This window comes from Delphinapterus leucas, chromosome 6, assembly GCF_059928025.1.
Source record: "Delphinapterus leucas isolate spDelLeu-1000000601 "Yukka" chromosome 6, BTC_Dleu_Yukka2, whole genome shotgun sequence".
In the NCBI taxonomy this organism is placed as follows: domain Eukaryota; kingdom Metazoa; phylum Chordata; class Mammalia; order Artiodactyla; family Monodontidae; genus Delphinapterus; species Delphinapterus leucas.
The window spans coordinates 71686503-71705691 of record NC_143134.1 but is presented as its reverse complement, the minus strand read 5'-3'; the positions used below and the strand labels follow the sequence as shown (position 1 = coordinate 71705691).

Below are 19189 nucleotides of genomic sequence, written 5' to 3'. Positions count from 1 at the left end.
ACATGTTTCAGTTTAAAACCTAAAACCAAGAACTTACTGATCTCAGCTTTGGGGGTGCATAGGTAAAAAAGTCCAAGAATACTTTATGTACCAGTGAGTGCTTAATCACAGCTTCTCTGAAAACAGAATAAAAGAAGAAAAAAAAGTCAGAAATGGTACCACAATAATACAGAGATAGGTAACCTCGGTCGCCCTAAAATAATCAAAACAAGTGAAATGGTTTTAGCAAATGTCATTTGTCATAAATCATATCTTTAGCAATACTAAGACTAAAAAAAAAAAACTTTTAGACCTATTAAAATATATATAGGTCTTGGTTGCCATCTACAACCAAGACCAGAGTACAAGTTTCTAGTATCTAATCAGCAAATATGAAATTATCATTCAAAATACACTCAACTTTCTTAAATAAGGACATCTATATTCTTTTACACAACAATGGACATGTGATTAGAAATCCACATGTAGACTATTTTTTAATGGCTATTTTCTTTCTGTCAAGCCTCCTTTATAATGCGTCAGTTTCACAAAATCATTTTAGCAGTTAAATCCTAAATAGATCAAAACAGTATCAGCAATCGCAACAATACCTAATTGATCCAAGCCTCCTAGTGTGACACTTGGTGAATTCAGGTGTACAGTGGAGGCTAATGATCAGGCACCAAAGACTTCAAGTTCACACGGAGTATCCATGTAGACGGCAAAAACATGTTGTTTTTAACGGCAAAGCACTGTTCTGAGCACTTTGGAAATATTAGCCCATTTAATCTTCATAAAACTCTATGAAATATACACTATTATTATCGTAATTTTACAGATATGGAAACTGAGGCACAGAGAAGTTAAGTTGCCCAAGGTCACAGTTAGTAAATGAGAGAGGCACCAGGATTCACACCCAGAAAGTCTGGTCCCAGACGTAATGCCCTAACCACTCCGCTGTGGTACAAATTTCACGAAGGCCAAATGCATGGGCTTTTAGGTCTCACAATCCAATTTAAATAACAGACTATAACTGGGAAACTATCCACCTTTTCTCTGCAAAGGCTATGTAAAAATTTCCTCCTTCAATTTCCTCTGCCATTTGTTAAGAAAAAAAAAAAAACCAGCTTCCTTACTTCTGGGCCATTGGAGTTAGAATCTGTTTCATTTCATCCATGATAAGCTCTAGTTTTTCTGGTTGTACCTCTAATACTTTGTCCAGAGTTGGGTGATCTGCTGACTGCAACAGAAGAAAAATCAAACCCCTCTAAATTTAATCAAGTTTCTTCAACTTTAGAACAAAGAAAATCAATTACTGTCATTTTACATAAACTTAAATTTTTAGATTTGCCATATTTACATAACAAAAGCCCCACTGTAGATACACTCACAGGGTAATTTTTGATTATCTAATTCTCATTCTATACACCCACCATCGTACTTCCAGAGCCAAGCTAAATAACCAACCAGCCAGTTCATACTAGCCAAGCACCTAGCATGTGCCTAATCATAAGATCAAGTAGTCAGTTACCAAATTCTTGCCACCAGGTTTTGTAATTAGCTGGATATTCCTATAGTGACTGTGACAAAGGAAACAAAGCACTAAGTTCAACCCAGGGGCTGAAACTGACTAGCAGAAGAAACTCAGGAATCAATCCATCTCCTTTGAGATAAATATGTGTATTTGTATCCTAAAGTCTGAAACTGATCCTTTAACTGTCCTAGTCCCATTACTAGCCTTGTACTAAATCCAAGGTTGCGTCTCTCTACTCTGCTTCCTCTCTGCATATGACCCGGGGAAGGGTAATCCACAAACATGAGGAAACATGGGAGAAGGCAGCAACAGGGAGCTCGATGCCCTTCAACCAGAGCTGGTTAAGGGGTGTTTACAGAGCTTCACTGTCTATTAAGAATCTTCTTCCTTGGTCTATCTGACTGTAGAAACAGAAGTACCAAAGCATTACACACAGTACTTGGGAAGGAGTAACAAAAGTAGTTTTAATTTATAGGGGATTTAAAGATTGTGCTCTGGGAGAATGAAATGTAAGTATGATCACTTGCTTATTACACCAGAGACAAAATAATCCAAGAGGATAAAGGCTATGAGGTAGTCTTTAAAGGAACAACCAAAGTAAAAATACATTCTGAAAACAGGGCATTGGAAGGTAAGGAACAGCACACAGAGAAAGTAAAATCTCTAGGAAAAATGTCTTGAAATGTCACCTTGTAAAGCTGAAATGTGTTCCCATAGAGCTCTTCTGTCAGCATGTTCCTCTGCTCCAAGACGGCTTTATCATTGTAGGCGTACTCCACGATGGCGGACGCTTCCGCATGCCGCAGCATCTTCCTCACGTGACCTCTAAAGCTTCTCATTATCTCTGCAATCTGTGCTTTACTCCTAAACCCAGCGTGACCATGGGAAAAGAGAAGTGATAGAAGGAGAAAGATGGGTGGCAACAAAACATAACACACTTCTTCTGAGACCAGCTCATCATTGTGTGTGGAGGTGGCTAACACAGAGAAATGCTACGAGAAGGAAAATCAAATTGCCTTGTATTTCTACCTTGTATTTCTTTCTTTTCTTTTTCTGTTTTTTTTCTTTTTTTGTCCATGCTGCACGGCTTGCAGGATCTTAGTTCCCCAGCCAGGGATGGAACCTGGGCCCTCAGCAATGAAACTGCGGAGTCCTAACCACTGGACCGCCAGGGAATTCCCTCTACCTTGCATTTCTAAGTGACTCGGGGGCCAGCCTGCCTAGGTTTGAAAAGACCTAGGGTCTTACCAGCTGAAAGACCCTGGGCAAGGTATTTCACCACTCTGTGCCTCAGCTTCTCTAGTCATAGAATAGAAAGAATAAGGTTGATGTGAGGATAAATGAGTTAAGATGCACTGAGAACTGTAACCAGCACACAGTAAGTGCTCAATAAATGTCAGTTCCCATTAGTAAATTGTTCAGCTTAAAAGAAGCGGGGTAGAAGGAGAAAAGGAGAAGGTAAAAGTCAAACATGCAGGATAATATGAATAAAACATATTCCAGGATTCTCTCTTTTTGTTTGTTTGTTTGTTTTTGCGGTACGCGGGCCTCCCACTGTTGTGGCCTCTCCCGTTGCAGAGCACAGGCTCCGGACGCGCAGACTCAGCGGCCATGACTCACGGGCCCACCCGCTCCGCGGCATGTGGGATCTTCCCGGACCGGGCACGAACCGGTGTCCCCTGCACCGGCAGGCGGACTCTCAACCACTGCGCCACCAGGGAAGCCCCAGGATTCTCTTTTAAAACAGGACTTAATCACAAATATTTCTATTCTATCCTAAAATAATCAAGCAGCCAGTAATTCTAGTCAGGAATACAGTTTTTGAAAATTTGTCAGCTGTACTTTTTGTTGTTGGTTAGCATATTTTGGCCCATTATTATACTTGAGACAGGAAGACAAGTATCAATTCCACCTAGTTTAGGAAATCCTCCCATCTCGACATTTCCTAACCCACTAACCATGCTTCTGAGCCTACTCACCTGCCCCTCCCTTCACTCCATCTTCTAAGTAACTGGTGACTAATTTAAAGTTCATTATAACCATTTCTCTTCTTCCAGGGCTTCAAGATATACTCGTAAGAACAATGAAGACAATACCATCATTGTACATTAATTTTAATAACATTAATTTTTTTAAGACCATATTTATTGCAAACATCACAAGCATCTGCTTAAGCCTCCTATTATGCAACTTTTAAGCAACATTTATTTGCACACAATAGGTATCCACACCTTTAAAAAACTAATAAAAAAACATTTTATAAATAGAACAACTCACCCATACATGAGAAACTTCTTAACAATATTTCTGGAATATTTAGCTTTACTTAATTCAACCAAATCACCTGAAAAACAAAATACATTACATTAATGATAACCTCATTCCAGTCCTCCAGAAACAAGGGAAGAACTAACTGCACAATCTTGGGAACACAAACGAATAACTCCCTATTTGTCCCAGGCAAAAAATACAAATAAACAGAAAAGGTCCTGCAGAGGACACACTGCTATCCCTCAACAGAATTCTTTTCCAGGACAGTGCTGGGTATTTCAAGAGAAAACAAGCGACTTCTTACAAACAATTACGAAATATATATAAGAAATACCTCGCAGTTCTTCAAAAGCCTGTTTCCTCTGCTCTTCGTTGCCATACTGAATGTAACACTGGATCACACGAGTTGAATCATGTGCAAATGCAATCTGTAGGAAAACAGTTGGGGCCTTTAGACAAATTCTCTCTGAAAATATATCTTTCTATCATATTATTTATGTTGTATTGCTTGCTGCCTCTTTTACAATTCCTTGTGAGGAAAAAAAAGTAGGGTCTTCATAGCTAATCAAACCTAGGTTACTTGGGAGTAGAAATTCTTGTTTAATTGTTCAGAATGGCATTCTTTGGTTTTGCTGGCTACCGTACAGCATCGAGACAGGAATGCATTTAAGTATTCTGCAAGATTCTATCATTATAATTCAAACCAAACCTGTCTAATGATTATACACACTTCATTTTTCATTTCTCTGATAGTTACTTTCCTTAAAAGAGGAATTTTTCAATGCAAAAATTCTATTATTCTATGATTTTTAAAAAAATATAAATGATCTAAGAATGTTTGGCTTTGGCAACCAAAGTATTGCTACATAATTATACCTAATTATTATAATAATCTAGATACACATTGGCAATTACAATATGAGCTAATCACTCCATTTCTCACATTTTCATTAAAATCCCTGAACATACATCCAGTTATATTCCTAGAATTTCAAATCTGATTCTCCAACCCAAGCCCCCTCACAACTATTGGATGGATTAGATCCTCACTGAAGGACTTGCTGATCAATTTTCTAAAGCAATAACCGCAGATAATCAGTCATGCACTATTATTTTTTAATATGCTACAGTCTACTTTAATAGTGCTTATTACTCGTTGCTGAGTCTGTCTTTAAATTTTAAAATTCTAACAAGTCAGAAGGTAAAGGTATACCTTCATCAAAGTCATGGATTTCTGAAGAATTTCCTTAAGGGAGATTTGCATAGACATTTTTGATAAAACTTTAAAAATAATTTTTAAAAAGAAATAAGGCTGTTTTGTGCATATGTTGATTACCTACTATGTAACCAATATATGCGCTTAAGTATATTTTTCTCATTTAAACTCAAAGCAACCTTAAAAGTGGGTTGTTGTTATTAGCACTTTGTAGATTAAAGTGAGTTTATGAGAAGTTAAGGAACTTGCTATCCTTGTGACCCTGGGGATGAAACTCAACTTCTCTGAGCCCAGATGTATCAAACGTTTAATAGGGATGATGACTAAGTTAAAGGATACAAAGTATGCACTGGTTAGCATAATTCCTAGCACACAGTAAATAATCAATAAATAGGCTGTTATTGTCTAAAGGCACACGTATGTTAAATAGCAGAGTGGGTATTTGAATACCAGACTAACCCCCAAGTCCATGGGCATGCAGTAATAACCTAAGGGTAATTGGGAAAGGATCTTGAGTGTAAAGTATTTATAAATTGAGTGTAACAGACTACTGCTAGAGACGAGGAGGAGTTCCAACCTAAAAAGACCTTGCTGGCTTCAAGAAAGCAGCAGCTGGGAACTCACTATTTTAAGACAGTCCTTCAAACTGCAATACAGCATCTGGTTAGACCCACGTACGTGGTTCGGCAAAGGCTGCCCCTCAAGGGTCTCCAAAGATACCGTGTCTGTTGGCTTACAAGTGAATATCACTAAGTATTTATCCAAATACACAAGAATCAACAGAAGTTTACTATAAAACAGGATTAAACAACAAAAATCAATTCAGAAGTCCCAAATCTATTATATTTTAAAGATCTTTGCATGATGCTTGTAAACGCAGGAAGAAAGTAATCATGTGTTTGCATCACACATACAAAATAGCCAGCAATTTAGAACATACAAAAGTATAGAGTTCACAGCAAGACATTCTAACGAACACTGTTGAACTAATAAATTTCTCGAGATAACTTTAAAAGAACACTGATTTATTTTAAGTAAATTATTTTAAAATGAACAGCCAAATACTTGATAGCCTTTTTATAATTTCCCGGCAGTAAGGTCTCTCACTATTAAATTTTTTAATCAGTATTATAAAAGGTATTTGAAATTTGAGGCCAAATACATTAAAAACAGAAACAATTTCACCTGCCACAACGGTCAACTACCCTTTACTGCGAGTCAATTTCAATTGTTAAAATTGCAACTGAGTATGCCCTACTTACAGTTTTAATTTTCCCTTGAATCAACTTCTGCAAATCATTCATCAACTTCACTCTTTTTTCTTTGTCACAATCTTTTCTATAAAAGAGGCAGGAAACATAGCCTAAGTAAAGACATTATTTTAAACACACAAAAATAAAAACCATACCAGTGTATGTTCACCCACTTCAGTATGATTTTCTCTTCGAAGAGAGCAAACTGGACATTAAAATGACTATTCCAGAGCAGCCAGAGAAAAGTAATTTTCTCAAAGGCAGAAACTCATCTCACAAGGTATAATTTTACGCATCAATCTAAATCTTAACAGCCAGAACTTCAAAAGTGAAGAAAATAATAAAACAAGTCCAAGACACCAAGTACTCAAGTATCTCAAAACCTAGCCGAAAAGAACTGTCCTTCATTTTCTCAGAAATTTCTCAGGAAGGACGTCAAATCCATTTTAACTCTCATTCATTTTCATAAGCAGATCTGACACCATCCGAATGATTCCACACATTTCTGCAACAGGCAGACATCCAAACACTGATGCCTCTACTGGAGTATTATGAGTACTCCCTAAATAACCCAAGCGCTATGTTATTTATCTTAGGACATTTCACTATTTACTAGTTACACTGTTACTCCTCCATCATCTCAAAGGGCCTAATAAAGATGCCATTAAGTAGCATTACCTTCTTAAGATCTCCCAGATCTGCTTCGCCCGAACAACAATGTCGTAGTTGGTTTTATCACTGAGTTGCCTGCTCTGCTTCAGTTCTTTTTTCTTTTTTTTGAACTCATCCCATTTGGGTTTCTTGACTGCTGTGCCTAGTCATTACAGAAATTATTTTCAATTACATTTAACATTCTCAGTGCCATACACAAGGACAAATTAGGCACCTATGGCAATCACTAATCAAGATCAATACTCACTGAGGAAACTAGAAGGGGGAAAACATCATTCCCTACCAACTTATACTTTATTTCATTTTCTGAGCAGTTTACACATTTTAAATTTGGTTGACACCAACTGTTCATTTATTCAACAGCTATTTATTTAATCTTAACAGGATACCTATTAAAAAAACAAAAGGAACTAAACAGATTATAAAAGCAATTTTAAAAGTTTAAGCATCTTTCTCAATTGTAAAATAAAATTTTACTCTAGAACATTAAGATCATTGGACTTTAGGTATAATCAGTTCTCAATGAAAACAAAAATTAGTCCAAATTAACATAGGAAAAACCATATTCAAAAATTCACTCTTCTGAGTGCTGTTATGTAGTAAGTGATTTAATTCTTACAACAACCCTACAAGGTAGGTACTATTATTATCCCCTTCATGTCAGGGAAACAAAGGCACCGAGCAGGTAAGTTCCTTGTCCAAGGTCACGTTAACTCCTAAGTGGCAGAGTCAGGATTCAAACCCAGACGTGGCTCTAAAACTTTATTCTCTGCTGTCTCTTACTCATGACAATGCACAATCAAAATTCCTCAGTTCTCTACAATTAGGGTCATGCTATAAAAGTCGAGTATCTTTCTATTGGTTATTGTTGGTCTTCACAATCTAAATAACTTATTAATTGAATGAAAAAACCCAAAGAGGCCAAACAAAAAAACCTTAATAAAATGAGTATTATTTACAAGAGTCCCTGCAAAGAACCCTTAGGAGAGTAAGTTATTTCTAGATATCTCCCCTTCTCTGATTAGAAATACACTCAAAAACCAAAATTCTCCTATAATCTCAAAACCTAGGGATTAACATTTTATTTCCTTCTTGTCTTTTCCCCTACACGTTTTATATTAATTTCCTTGTTGTCTTTACTTAAACATTATTATGTTGTAAGCATTCTTCCATGAAACTAAATATTCCTCAAGAATATAATTTTTAATGGCATTCGATATACTATAGTGTATTTAGTTACTCCCCTTTCTGCTCACTTGCTTACTCCCAGCCTGGTAATAGAGGATTACAGGCAACAGAAGGCATATTTACCATTACTATTAGGGCATCATGTACTGTGCAGCAGAGGATAATAACCAATCCAGAGTTCATTTAATTCTACAAATATCTGGGCACCCTTGACATATGCCATGCCGGGTTGCAGCGGATACAACCAATTCTGGGGATGTCTAGTATCCAATTCCCCTCAGTTGCTGGTATAAAACTGAGAAAATAAAATCAAAGTTCCATTTTGAGATGCTGGGAACTTATCTCCTATAGCAAAAGGAACCAGGGGTCCACTATAATAAGATGAGGATGTGTGTGCACTTAAAATGCAGGTGTCAAGAACTCCAGTGTGGAAAGGAAGATTTAGGACCTAATAGAGAAGCTAGGAAAGAGTAGGTAGGAAAAAGAAGCTGGAAGAGAAGGGGAAAAGAGAAAAGATGGAAGCTAGAGCATGAAAGAATCCTCCAGGCCTAATGAGAAATAATGAAAATTTCCCCTTTCCTCTCTCCCTATGCCCCTGTCTTGCAGCAGCGCTAGGCAGAGCAGAGAACAGGGACCAGGTCTAAAGAACTGGAGTAAAAAGGTCCCATGGCAGTGGTCTCAACTGGCAGCAAAGGAGCAGTGTCAGGCTATGCCACGCTGGAGAAAAAGAGTATGAAAGACACCAGAGAAGTTCTCATGATGCTGCAGAGAAGGCATATGCATGACAGCACGCGTAACCTGGAAGCTGCTCGTTTGAGACCAGTGCAGGAGAGACGATGCACAGCAAGGGCAGGCTGTACAACAGACAGCAAAGCTCTGGGTTAAAGACAACCGCTTAAACATCATGACGAAGAGATTAGTAGTTTGTTTCAACAAAGAGGAGCCCTGCCAACACTTCTAACCAGTTAGCAACCTAGCCTGTTCAACCAATTCAAGTCAAATCTGTCACATGTATACTACGCCTTCTCTGGAACTGTTTACCGGCTCTGAGCCATCTGATGGGTTGATGATATTAGAGTGGCCTGAGCCCTGTGAGGGCAGGGTCTATATGTTTCTTGTTCACCAGGGCATCCTTAGCCAAGGTGGATGTTTAGCTGGGACACACTGGTTATTTAAGTATTAAATTTAAGTATTAAGTATTTGTTTGTTGAATGAATGAGTTCATTAATTTTAGCCTACAGAAAGGAATGTTTTATTGAGGTTCCAATGCATAAAGCCAATACAATTTAGCCTAATTCCACAGCTAGGGGAATTCAGCAAGGGCCTAGGAAGTAAGGAATTCTAAGTACCAGAGGACAATTTTGACAGGGAAGATGCTTTCTGTTTTTTATTTAATCCCATCTACCTTCCCCTGCCCCCACCCCAAGTGTTGCCTGTCAAGGAACAAGAACAGAAGGTCTCTACCAGACTTCTAGAGTCCCTGTGCACGATGGTTCAGGCAATAGCTCAGGCAAGGCAACGCTTTTGCAAAAACTCTGCTAAAGGAATCAGTGCTTACCATCATTTTTACTGTCTGGCTGGAATTTTCTCTTCCTGTTGAATTTATCTGCCTGCTGGAATTTGTTCTTTGGTATTTTATCCCCTTGCTGCTTATTCTTGAACTGCTTCACACCTTTTTTCCCAGGTTTTGTGGCAGTTTTCTCAAAGTTCTTAGTTGTGATTTTAGGTCCACCTTCCTTAACAACTTTTTTTGGGAATGTCTTTGAAGAACCAGAATCTAGTGACAATAATAAATAATTGTTAGTTCAATGATCCTGGGCCTAGATCTTTTATCCACTGGATTGTATTTGTTACAGAAAATTACACACTCTTTAGTGAAACATACTTTGTTTTATTCTCAAAAACGGAGCACAGTAGGATTTAAAAAATCAAAACAAAATTAAAAAACTTACTCTGATTATAAAATTGTAACACAGGTTCATTATAGAAAACCTACGAAGTAGAGAAATACATAATAAAAACTACCCATAATTCGAGAGATAACCACTATTGTCAGTTAGGTGTACTTCTGTTTTAAGCACATATCACAAGATGAGACATTATTTTTACGTTTGTGTGTGTCTGTGTGTGTGTATTTAGGGCATCAATAACATAATAGGAATCTAAGAATAAAATGAACATTTAAAATTTAGAAAGTATATCATATATAAACAAATTTAAAATGTTTATTTTTCAGAATTTCTAGTTGCAAGAAAAAAAAAGATTGCTTAGGAAACTAGTCATTGACACAATTCCTGACTTTTCTATTTTGCAATACTGACACCTGATGGAACAATAAAGACATCACAATGAGAAATCCTGAAGATCTGGCTCACCAGTACACGTATTAATCAGCCACAATTTATCAAACGTTAAAATGTTGTTGTGAATTAGCGTGACTAAAGTGAGGAAACAGCATCACTAGCCGACATATCTTTCAAAAGCACAGTATTCACCAATTATCCTGGCGATTTCTTAAAGGTCTAAGTTTCACAGGGAACATGCAAACTCATATATAGTAACACCTACTTTTTCCTACTACTTTAATCCTAACTCTAACCCATGAATAGATTGGAATCTGCTACATGCCCCCTCATACCACCAACTGCTCCCTCCAAGGGCCAAATAAACCACACGGGAAGCATGTTTTGAGTATCTTACCACTGTTTTTATGAAATCTGTTTTTTTCTTGTGATGGCTTTGTACCTTTTCCTGTGATTTTTTTTTTCCCTTTGACTTCCATTATAGCAACTCTGGAAAACAAAAACAAAATCCAAAAAAGGATCACTGAATTGCTCTCATCCAATAAAAGTCATTAGTGGTCACTGCCACATTTACTCCTTGAGGTCACAGATGCAGGACAAATTAGCTGCATCCAGCACAGGCACCCATGAGTCCAGGAACTACACAATCACGACTTCTAAGATTGTAAGAGCGAAAATAAATACGATACCAATACAAAAACTAAGAACACACACACACCTTGGCTAGTGTGTGATGTTTTGGAGGCAACATTTCAGCAATAGCAATGGCTAAAACTAAATCATTATTTACATTAAGCATGATAAAACTGTCAGTGTTTGCATTACTTACAACCTGGGAAGACTTTGTGATGAGAAAATGACAATATTACCACTTGATTTTTTGGTCTCTATCCTAAAAAGCCAGCAACAAACATTGCACTTATCATATATTCAAATTTAATGAAAGTAGATTATCTAAAAGTTCCTTATGTAACCCAAGGTAGCTAAAACAAAAACTAACTTCGAACGTTTAATCTGTTATTCTTTTAGAGGCAATCAAGTAATTTTCAAAGACCTCCGAAATAAGATTATTGAAATATTTAATATTTCATTTTAAAGAAATCTGCCTAACAGGCTGCTTCTGGATAGAGACCCCACCATGCACATGGCAAACAACAGATAACCCTTCAACTGCCCAAGGCTCCTGAAAGCAGCCGAATGTATCAAGAGCAAAAGTTATTATGTTTTATTTGTCTATTTCTGTACCTTCCAAAGTTGCATATTCAACTCATTTCAAAATTTCTAAAGTTGACCCTCTCGAGTAGATGCTAGGGATCCCTAGACAATTCCAGATATTTCTAGACAAGAATTTTCCATTGAAGAACAACAAATTTCTCAAGATATTAATAGATATAAGAGAAACAAGGGGTTCTGGGGTGAAATGTATTTGGGAAACTCTTAAATGAAAATAATGAAGGAGGCATGTTTAAGGAAAGGCAGATTCTTTTGCTAATTTAAGCCATTAATCACCAAGCACAAGCTAAAGTATGCAGGATTTCCCAACCGTGGTTGAACCACTTTTTCCTGGAATATCTCAAGGGACCAGTAGGGTCTCAAAGAGCACTCTGGAAAATGAATGGCCTCTGAATTACTCCGTTTCCTTAGATCATTAATGACTGTAGGGTCACTGTCACTTGGCTATAGCCTTCATAACCACATCTGCATCCCTTAGCTCTTCTGTGCATGAACTTTTTATTTTGATGTAAGTTTAGTTTTAAAGAAGAGTTGGGAAAGACAGAAAAAGGTCCAGTATACCCCTCAGCCTCCCTTAATGTTAACATCTTACCATGATGCATTTACCCAAACTAAGAAATAACATTAATATGATGCTATTAAATTTGGATTTCGCCGGTTTTTCCACTGACGTCGTTTTTCAATTCCAGGATACCTTGCATTTAATCATCAAATCTTCTTAGTTTCCACCAATCTGTGACAGCTTCTCCATCTCTACTTGTTTCTCATGACCAAGACACTTTTGGAGAGTACTGGTCAGGCACTGTGTAGAATATCCTACATTTGGGGTCTGTCTGACATTTTCCTATGATTCTACTGGCCTTACGGATTTGAGGGAAGAATACCATAGAGATGAAGTGCCCTTCTCATCCCATCACATTAGGAGGAGCATGATATCGACATGACTAGTGATATTAACCTTGATCACTGGTTAACACAGTGTTTGCAAGGTGTCTCTGCTGTAAAGTTACTGTAGTGTTTGCAAGGTGTCTCTGCTGTAAAGTTACTATGTCTCCCTTTCTTTTTTTTTTTTTTGCGGTACACGGGCCTCTCACTGCTGTGGCCTCTCCCCTTGCGGAGCACAGGCTCCGGACACGCAGGCCCAGCGGCCGTGGCTCACGGGCCCAGCCGCTCCACGGCATGTGGGATCTTCCCGAACCGGGGTACGAACCCGTGCCCCCTGCATCGGCAGGCGGACTCTCAACCACTGTGCCACCAGGGAAGCCCTATGTCTCCCTTTCCATACTCTGTTAGAAGCAAGTCACTAAAATTCAGCCCAAACTTAGGGAGAGAATTAAGCTCCACTTTCTAGAGAGGGGAGTATTAAAGAATTTGAATCAATGCATTAAAATCCCCAAAGCAATTAATAAATATTTTGGATATGTTTTGAGATCACGCAAATATCCTGTATCCCTCACTGATTTTAGCACTCTCCAATGGATCTTGCCTGCAGCAATTTCCGTGGTGTTTACATGATGATATTCTATTTCCCTTGCTTTTACCTTCATTATTTTGTATTCTTCTGTAGGGAACATTTATTCCTTCTCCTCATTCATTTAATCATTTATTTACATCGGTATGGTCTCACAGTATTTTATTATTTGCGATATGGACTAACAGTATCTTTGTATTTTGTTGCTTATAGTATTTTATTATTTGCATATGGGCTAATAGTATCTTTGTATTTTGTTGCTAAACAAAATGTATTTTGTTGTTTAGTATTTTGTTGCTAAAATTGTTCCAGCTTTGAAATCTCTAAGGTTGCTTCTGTGTCCTTTTCATATGGTCCATCCTTTTCTTTTTTTTTTCCTTAGCATGTCCTTAATTCCTGGCACTTGTTCCAAGTTTACCTTTTATTTTCCTTGCACAAGCCCTAAAATCAGTCATTTCTCCAAGGAACCCTAGAGAAACCCTCTTATTGAGATCTGAGTGCTAGGTGTGCTTGTCACTGGGGTGTCACTGCTTCTAGGTCTTTTCACCAGACAGGGCTAGGTAATATATGTATGTATATTAGCCTATGTGTATACACAAACCTGTATTTCTGTACCTATTAAGTAAGTTCATACTAACGTCTCCAACTCTAATCACGTGCCACAGGGTTATAGTTGGTAAAAACAAATGTACCAATTATAATGTGGTGTTTATTTACAGTTCTTTTTGTCTTTTCCCTCACAGTATCCATTCAAAACACTGCTTTCCAAAGTTACTTAGGTCAGCTCTTTTCCCTCCACTCCTTCAGTGAGGTCTTTTTATACCTCTGTACTAGTTAGATGCATTTTGTTCCAGTCTGCATTCCATTTCCTGACATGTCAGTTGACTTTCTTTTCATCTGCCTATAGTCAAGTTCATTCTTTTTGGTGTACAGTGCTGATTTTGACAAACCCACAGTCATGTATCCTCTACCACAGCACCTTACAGAACTGTCCCACACTCCTAAAAGTCCCCTGTGGAGCCCTTTTGCAATCATCCTCTCCTGGCTCTCTTGGCAATGCTTGATTTTTTTTCTACCCTCTAGCTTTGTGCCTTTTCAAAAATGTCCTATAAATGGAATTAGACAATATACAGCCTTTGGGGTCTTGCTTCTCTCACTTAGCAAAATGCATTTGCTTGGGGACCCTGTACCATCACATCCAACCATCACACTTCAGTGTCTTGGAATTGTCTCCTCTTTTTCCCTTCCCTCTACTACCCCATTCAGACTCTATCTCTTGCTCACAATGTTTTCTGCCGTTAGACCCAGTCTGCTATGATCCACTGCCTCCTGCCCAATTAGTTGTCCAGTATCACAGCCATTTCATGTCATTTCCCTGCTCTAACACCTTCAAAAGCTTCCCACTGCTTATAGGAAAAATTTCAAACTCAGTCTGGCATTCACGTCCATTCAACACTTAGTCCTAACTTACCCACATCACAATACCACACTGAAGCCAACCTTACTCCCTCACTGTTCTTTTTCAGGAGCCAAACCTTAAAGCCATTCTCTATCAATATAAATCCTACCCATCCTTCAAATCCAGCCTAAATGACAATTTCTTATCATTCCTCCTCCAGATGCCTTCTTTCTCAAATGATTCTCCTTACTCCTATGGCACATTTTGATAACCTTCTTATAACAACGCTTTGGACTTGAAATGTATTGCATACCTACACACTATGTGCTAGAGAGCTAATGGGTTTTAAATATATATATACAAAAAAAAATCAAAGTGTGGTGTCATAGAGACAGGAAAGCAGAAAATTAAAACATGGCATAATTAAGCATTATAACTGAAGTATATAAAAAGTGTTCAGAGAGCCACAGAGCTGAAAGAGCCCAATTCCGCCTCATGGAGGAAAAGAGCAGAGATTTCCCAGAAATAGAGGGACAGGTGACTGATCGTGACTGATCTCGACTCCTCTCAGCAGGCTCAGCATTGCACTTGGAAAGTAATGACCATTCAATACCCAACTTCTAAATGCTGGCATTCCTCAAGTCTTGCCCTCTCTCTTCTCCCTAGGTGATCTCGTGCAATCCCGTGGCTTTTTATGCTGGACTCCCAAATTATCTCTCCATTAGGAACATCTCCTTGGGCTCCAGGCTTCTGTATCTAACTGCCTACCTGAAATTTCCATTTAGGTGTCTAACAAACACCTTACACTTAATAGAACCGAAATAAAATTCTTTAACTATATGACCACTGCAAACCACCCCCGAACAATAACATCCTCATCTAATTTTCCCCACCCTATTCTTCCCCATTTCAGCAATGGCACAGCATCCACTCCACTGCTCAAGAAACCTAAGATTTACCTGTGAGAGTTTACTCTTCCTTGTCTGCTACATTCAATTTTTCAATAATTCTTCTCGAATCTTTAAAAACACCTCTAACCCTTCAACTTCAATCTCCAGTACCACCACCCTAATTCAAACCATCATCAATAATTCAGCTATATAATCAATAATAATCCAAATTATTATCCATTTTCCAAAAAGAACCAGGGCCTACTGTGTTTCTCCCTTGCTTATAAGCCTTCACTGTGTTCTAATAACGCAAATATTTTTCCATTGTAGAGAAAATCGAAACTCCCACCATTGCCTTCAAAGCCCCACAGAACCTCCTCTCACCCTACTCCTTTACCTCATATGGCTGAACTTCTAGCTCACGAACATCGGCCCCCCTTCCACCTCAGGGACTTAGCCCAAGTTACGGCCTCTGGGGAAAGTAGTTTTCCCTGGGCTTTCAGATTTCGGGGTTGCCTCTCGCCACGCTCTAGGTCTCGGCTTCAGGATCACGTCAGACTTCCCCTATCTTGTATCTCGACACCCAGGTCATTTCCTTCCCAACGCTTACAACCTACAACTGTACATTCAGGTTGCAAACTGGGCATCTAGCACTGACCGGGCGCAGAGCGGATGTCAAACATACGACAAAAAGGCTGAAAGCGTGGCAGGGAGAGGAGTTGTAAACCGCCCTTGTCGCCAGGCTCCCGTCAACCCCCAAACTCCCAGAACAGAAAAAGGCACAGAAGGTCGCCCAGCGGGTGACATGTGTGAACACCTCTACCCGAGAGACCCTCCTACTTCAGCGCCGAGCAAGCCGCAAATCCCTCCCGGGAGCGGCCTCCGCACTCACCGCACACGTGTTGCCCAGGTAGGCGTTCGTCCCAGCTCCGCCGCCACGGCTTCCGCTTCCTCGCTTTGCCCCGCCCCCTAGTCGCCTTTTCCTTTCTTCCTCGGCCGAGTTCGGTTAAGGGGTGGGGATTAGCCGGAAAAACGGAAATTCGGCATTTCTATTGGCCCACTTCTATTCTCCCTTCGTCCAGAAGCGCGAGGGCTGCGTCACAGGCGGGGTTTGGCCCTTGAAAGGATCCGTGGGGCGAGGACGTGATAGCGGCTCCTGAAAGTGACGTCATTAACCCTGTCGCTTCCCGGCCGGGGGAGCCGGCGGCATCCCACGAGGGTTGACCAGTTGTGGAAGCGGAGGCTTGGTTGGCTCGGCTAATTTGTAGCTGGAACTGAGGCTAAACTAGTTAACGCTTTGAGAGTGCGTTCATTTGCATCCTCCCTGGCAGTCCAGCGGGGGACGTTAAAGGGAAATCTCGGGAGTCGGCTAGAATTGCGATCTCGGTTTTTTCCGCTTCTTAGCTGTATGCCTTTGGGCAAATGACTGAATTTCTCTGAGCCTTGGTTATCTGATTAATAAAATAGAGATGGCTAAGTCACACAGGGAAAGCGCCTAGCACACTGAATGATCAGGACAAGCGCTCAATAAACGTTTGCCGCTTTAAACGTCTGCGCGTTCCTCCAGACAGCAGTTACCCCACTTAACATTTCAGGAAATGAGACTAGGATGTTGTCCCCATTTTACAGATGAAGACACACCACAAACCTGGTCTGGTCAAACAACAGAATTTATTCTCTAACAGTTCTGGAGGTTGGAAGTCAGAAGTCATGCTGGTAGCGAGGTTGTGCACTCTCTGAAGGATCTAGGGGGAGCATTCTTTGCCCCTTACAGCTTCTGGTGGTTCCAGGCGTTACTTGGCTTGGGCTGCATGACTTCAACCTCTGCCTCTGTCTTCAGACGGCTTTCTCTTCTATGTCTTCTCCTCTTCTACGTTTTATAAAGACTTGTCATTGGATTTAGGGCGCATCAGGGTAATCAAGGATGATCTCATTTGGAGGTCCTTACTTAATTACATCTGCAAAGATCCTTTTCCCGAATAAGGTCACTTTCATAGCTTCTGCAGGTTGGTACACTGACATACTTTTGGAGGGCCACTCAGAAAGTTGAGGAATGGGACTTGATCTCAGGGGTGTCAAGCATCAGATTTTACTGTCTTCTAAATCACATTGCTTCCCGCCTCTTAAGGCACTGGCTTGAGACTGATGATTCACTAGACTATGCTTCTTGAGGGCGGGGTCCATCATTACTTCCCAGACACCTATCCCACTCTTCAGCACACAGACCGTTGATAAGTACTTATTGTCTGCCTTTAGTATTATGTTTGGATAAGCTCATTTAAGTCTCATAAGAACAGTTAAGTACATCTTTCCCCCTCATGTTATGGACAAAGGGGAAACATTCAGTATTTCTGATCCAGTGAGTCTGACTCCAAACTCAACGTGACTGACCCTGGATGGCTTTCTCTAATTCATTAGTTCTCCAGTGAAAGCTCAAAAGGAGAGAATACAGAACAGGAATGGCAGGAGGTCCATCAACAGCACCTATTAGGCAAATAGTATGGTATGTGCTAGCTAATAATAATAATAACAAAATCTTAACATATACACCCTACCTGGAAGAGATTCATTTGTATTTGCAACACCACAGTCTGCAGCACCCCATATCCTCTAAGACACATCCATGTAGCTGTCTTAAACATATACATCAAACTCTTAATATTCTTCTGCCTTCTCACCAGGGAGAAAAAAAGTTGTCACATACCTAAGTCCTAGATTATTATTTATGGTGTTATCAAATCTGTGCTGTCAAAAAGTTGACAGGAGAGATTGACGTGAGTGTTTTGTTTGGAGTGAGTTGGAAGTATCTTGCGGTTTCGCAGACCACCACCAACAACAACAAAATTTTCTATAATTTTACAGTTGACCAAGTTAAGCCCGTTAATTCTTCAAATATTTAAGGATCTAAATGTTGAATGTTATATGTATTCCTACAAGCTTAAAATGCTCTTCCTAAATGATATGGCATGCAATTTAATCAGGACAACTAGACCTGTACACATGCAAGAGGTTTATAGCAACATAATTAAGAGCACTGGCATTGGAATCAAAAGAACCTGGCCTAAAATCCAAGGAATATATGACCTCTGCTGGGCTATGCTGAGGACAAGATAACTAATTTGTATGGGCCTCAGTTTCTGCATATGTAAAATGGGAATAACAGCACTTATCTTTTGGGGTTGCTGTGTGACTCAAAAGCTGATAAAGTTATCAGCTAATAGTAAATGTTTAGTGATTTGTAGCTTGGAGGGGGGGAGAGAGAGGGCGAGCGCATACCAAGGTGTATTCATTCGAAATTATTTTGGTTGCAAATAATGGAAAGTTCAGCTAATAGTGGCTTAATCAATAATTTTCTTCCCCCAACAAAAATTCTGAAGGCAATTGGTTGCTGTAGTTCAGTGGCTCAACAGTGTCATCACAGACCCAAGCTGATTTCATTTTTTCCTTTTTCGTTTGTACCTTTGGACCACCTTCACCCATTTCCCCTATGCTTGATCCCCCCCCCCCCGCGACAACCACCAATCTGTTCTCTGTTTTTATGAATTCGGGTTTTTTGAGATTCACAATAAGTGAGATCCACATCGGGTTTTTTGAGACTCACAATAAGTGAGATCCACATATAAGTGAGATCACACAGTATTTGTTTTTCTCTGTCTTATTGTTTTCTGACTACAAGATGTACTTCTCAGTTTCCGGATTTATATCAGAGTTCAGGGCTAGGAGAATGCAGAAAAGATGAAATCCACTTTTTTTCCCCCCAGTAGGGCGCTATCCTTTTAT

General features: G+C 39.4%; 1 protein-coding gene across 3 annotated transcripts in view; it reads right to left on the bottom strand.

Annotated features, from left to right (window-relative positions):
* The window catches only part of PUM3 (pumilio RNA binding family member 3), a 42818-nt gene extending 23926 nt beyond the window's left edge, over positions 1-18892 (bottom strand). Inside the window, exons 1-10 of one of the 3 annotated variants that reach the window (XM_089913249.1) lie at positions 16302-18887; positions 10814-10905; positions 9672-9890; positions 6932-7067; positions 6263-6338; positions 4119-4212; positions 3791-3857; positions 2203-2377; positions 1116-1219; positions 38-116 (exon numbers count right to left, since the gene is read on the bottom strand). In XM_089913249.1, the coding sequence (XP_089769375.1) occupies positions 38-116; positions 1116-1219; positions 2203-2377; positions 3791-3857; positions 4119-4212; positions 6263-6338; positions 6932-7067; positions 9672-9890; positions 10814-10895 (1032 nt within the window). In that variant the 5' untranslated portion in view covers positions 10896-10905; positions 16302-18887. Of the gene's footprint in view, positions 1-37; positions 117-1115; positions 1220-2202; positions 2378-3790; positions 3858-4118; positions 4213-6262; positions 6339-6931; positions 7068-9671; positions 9891-10813; positions 10906-16301 lie in introns of all 3 variants that reach the window. The other 2 variants (XM_022573592.3, XM_089913250.1) reach the window with 2 other exon arrangements.
* Positions 18893-19189: the final 297 nt, after the last annotated feature.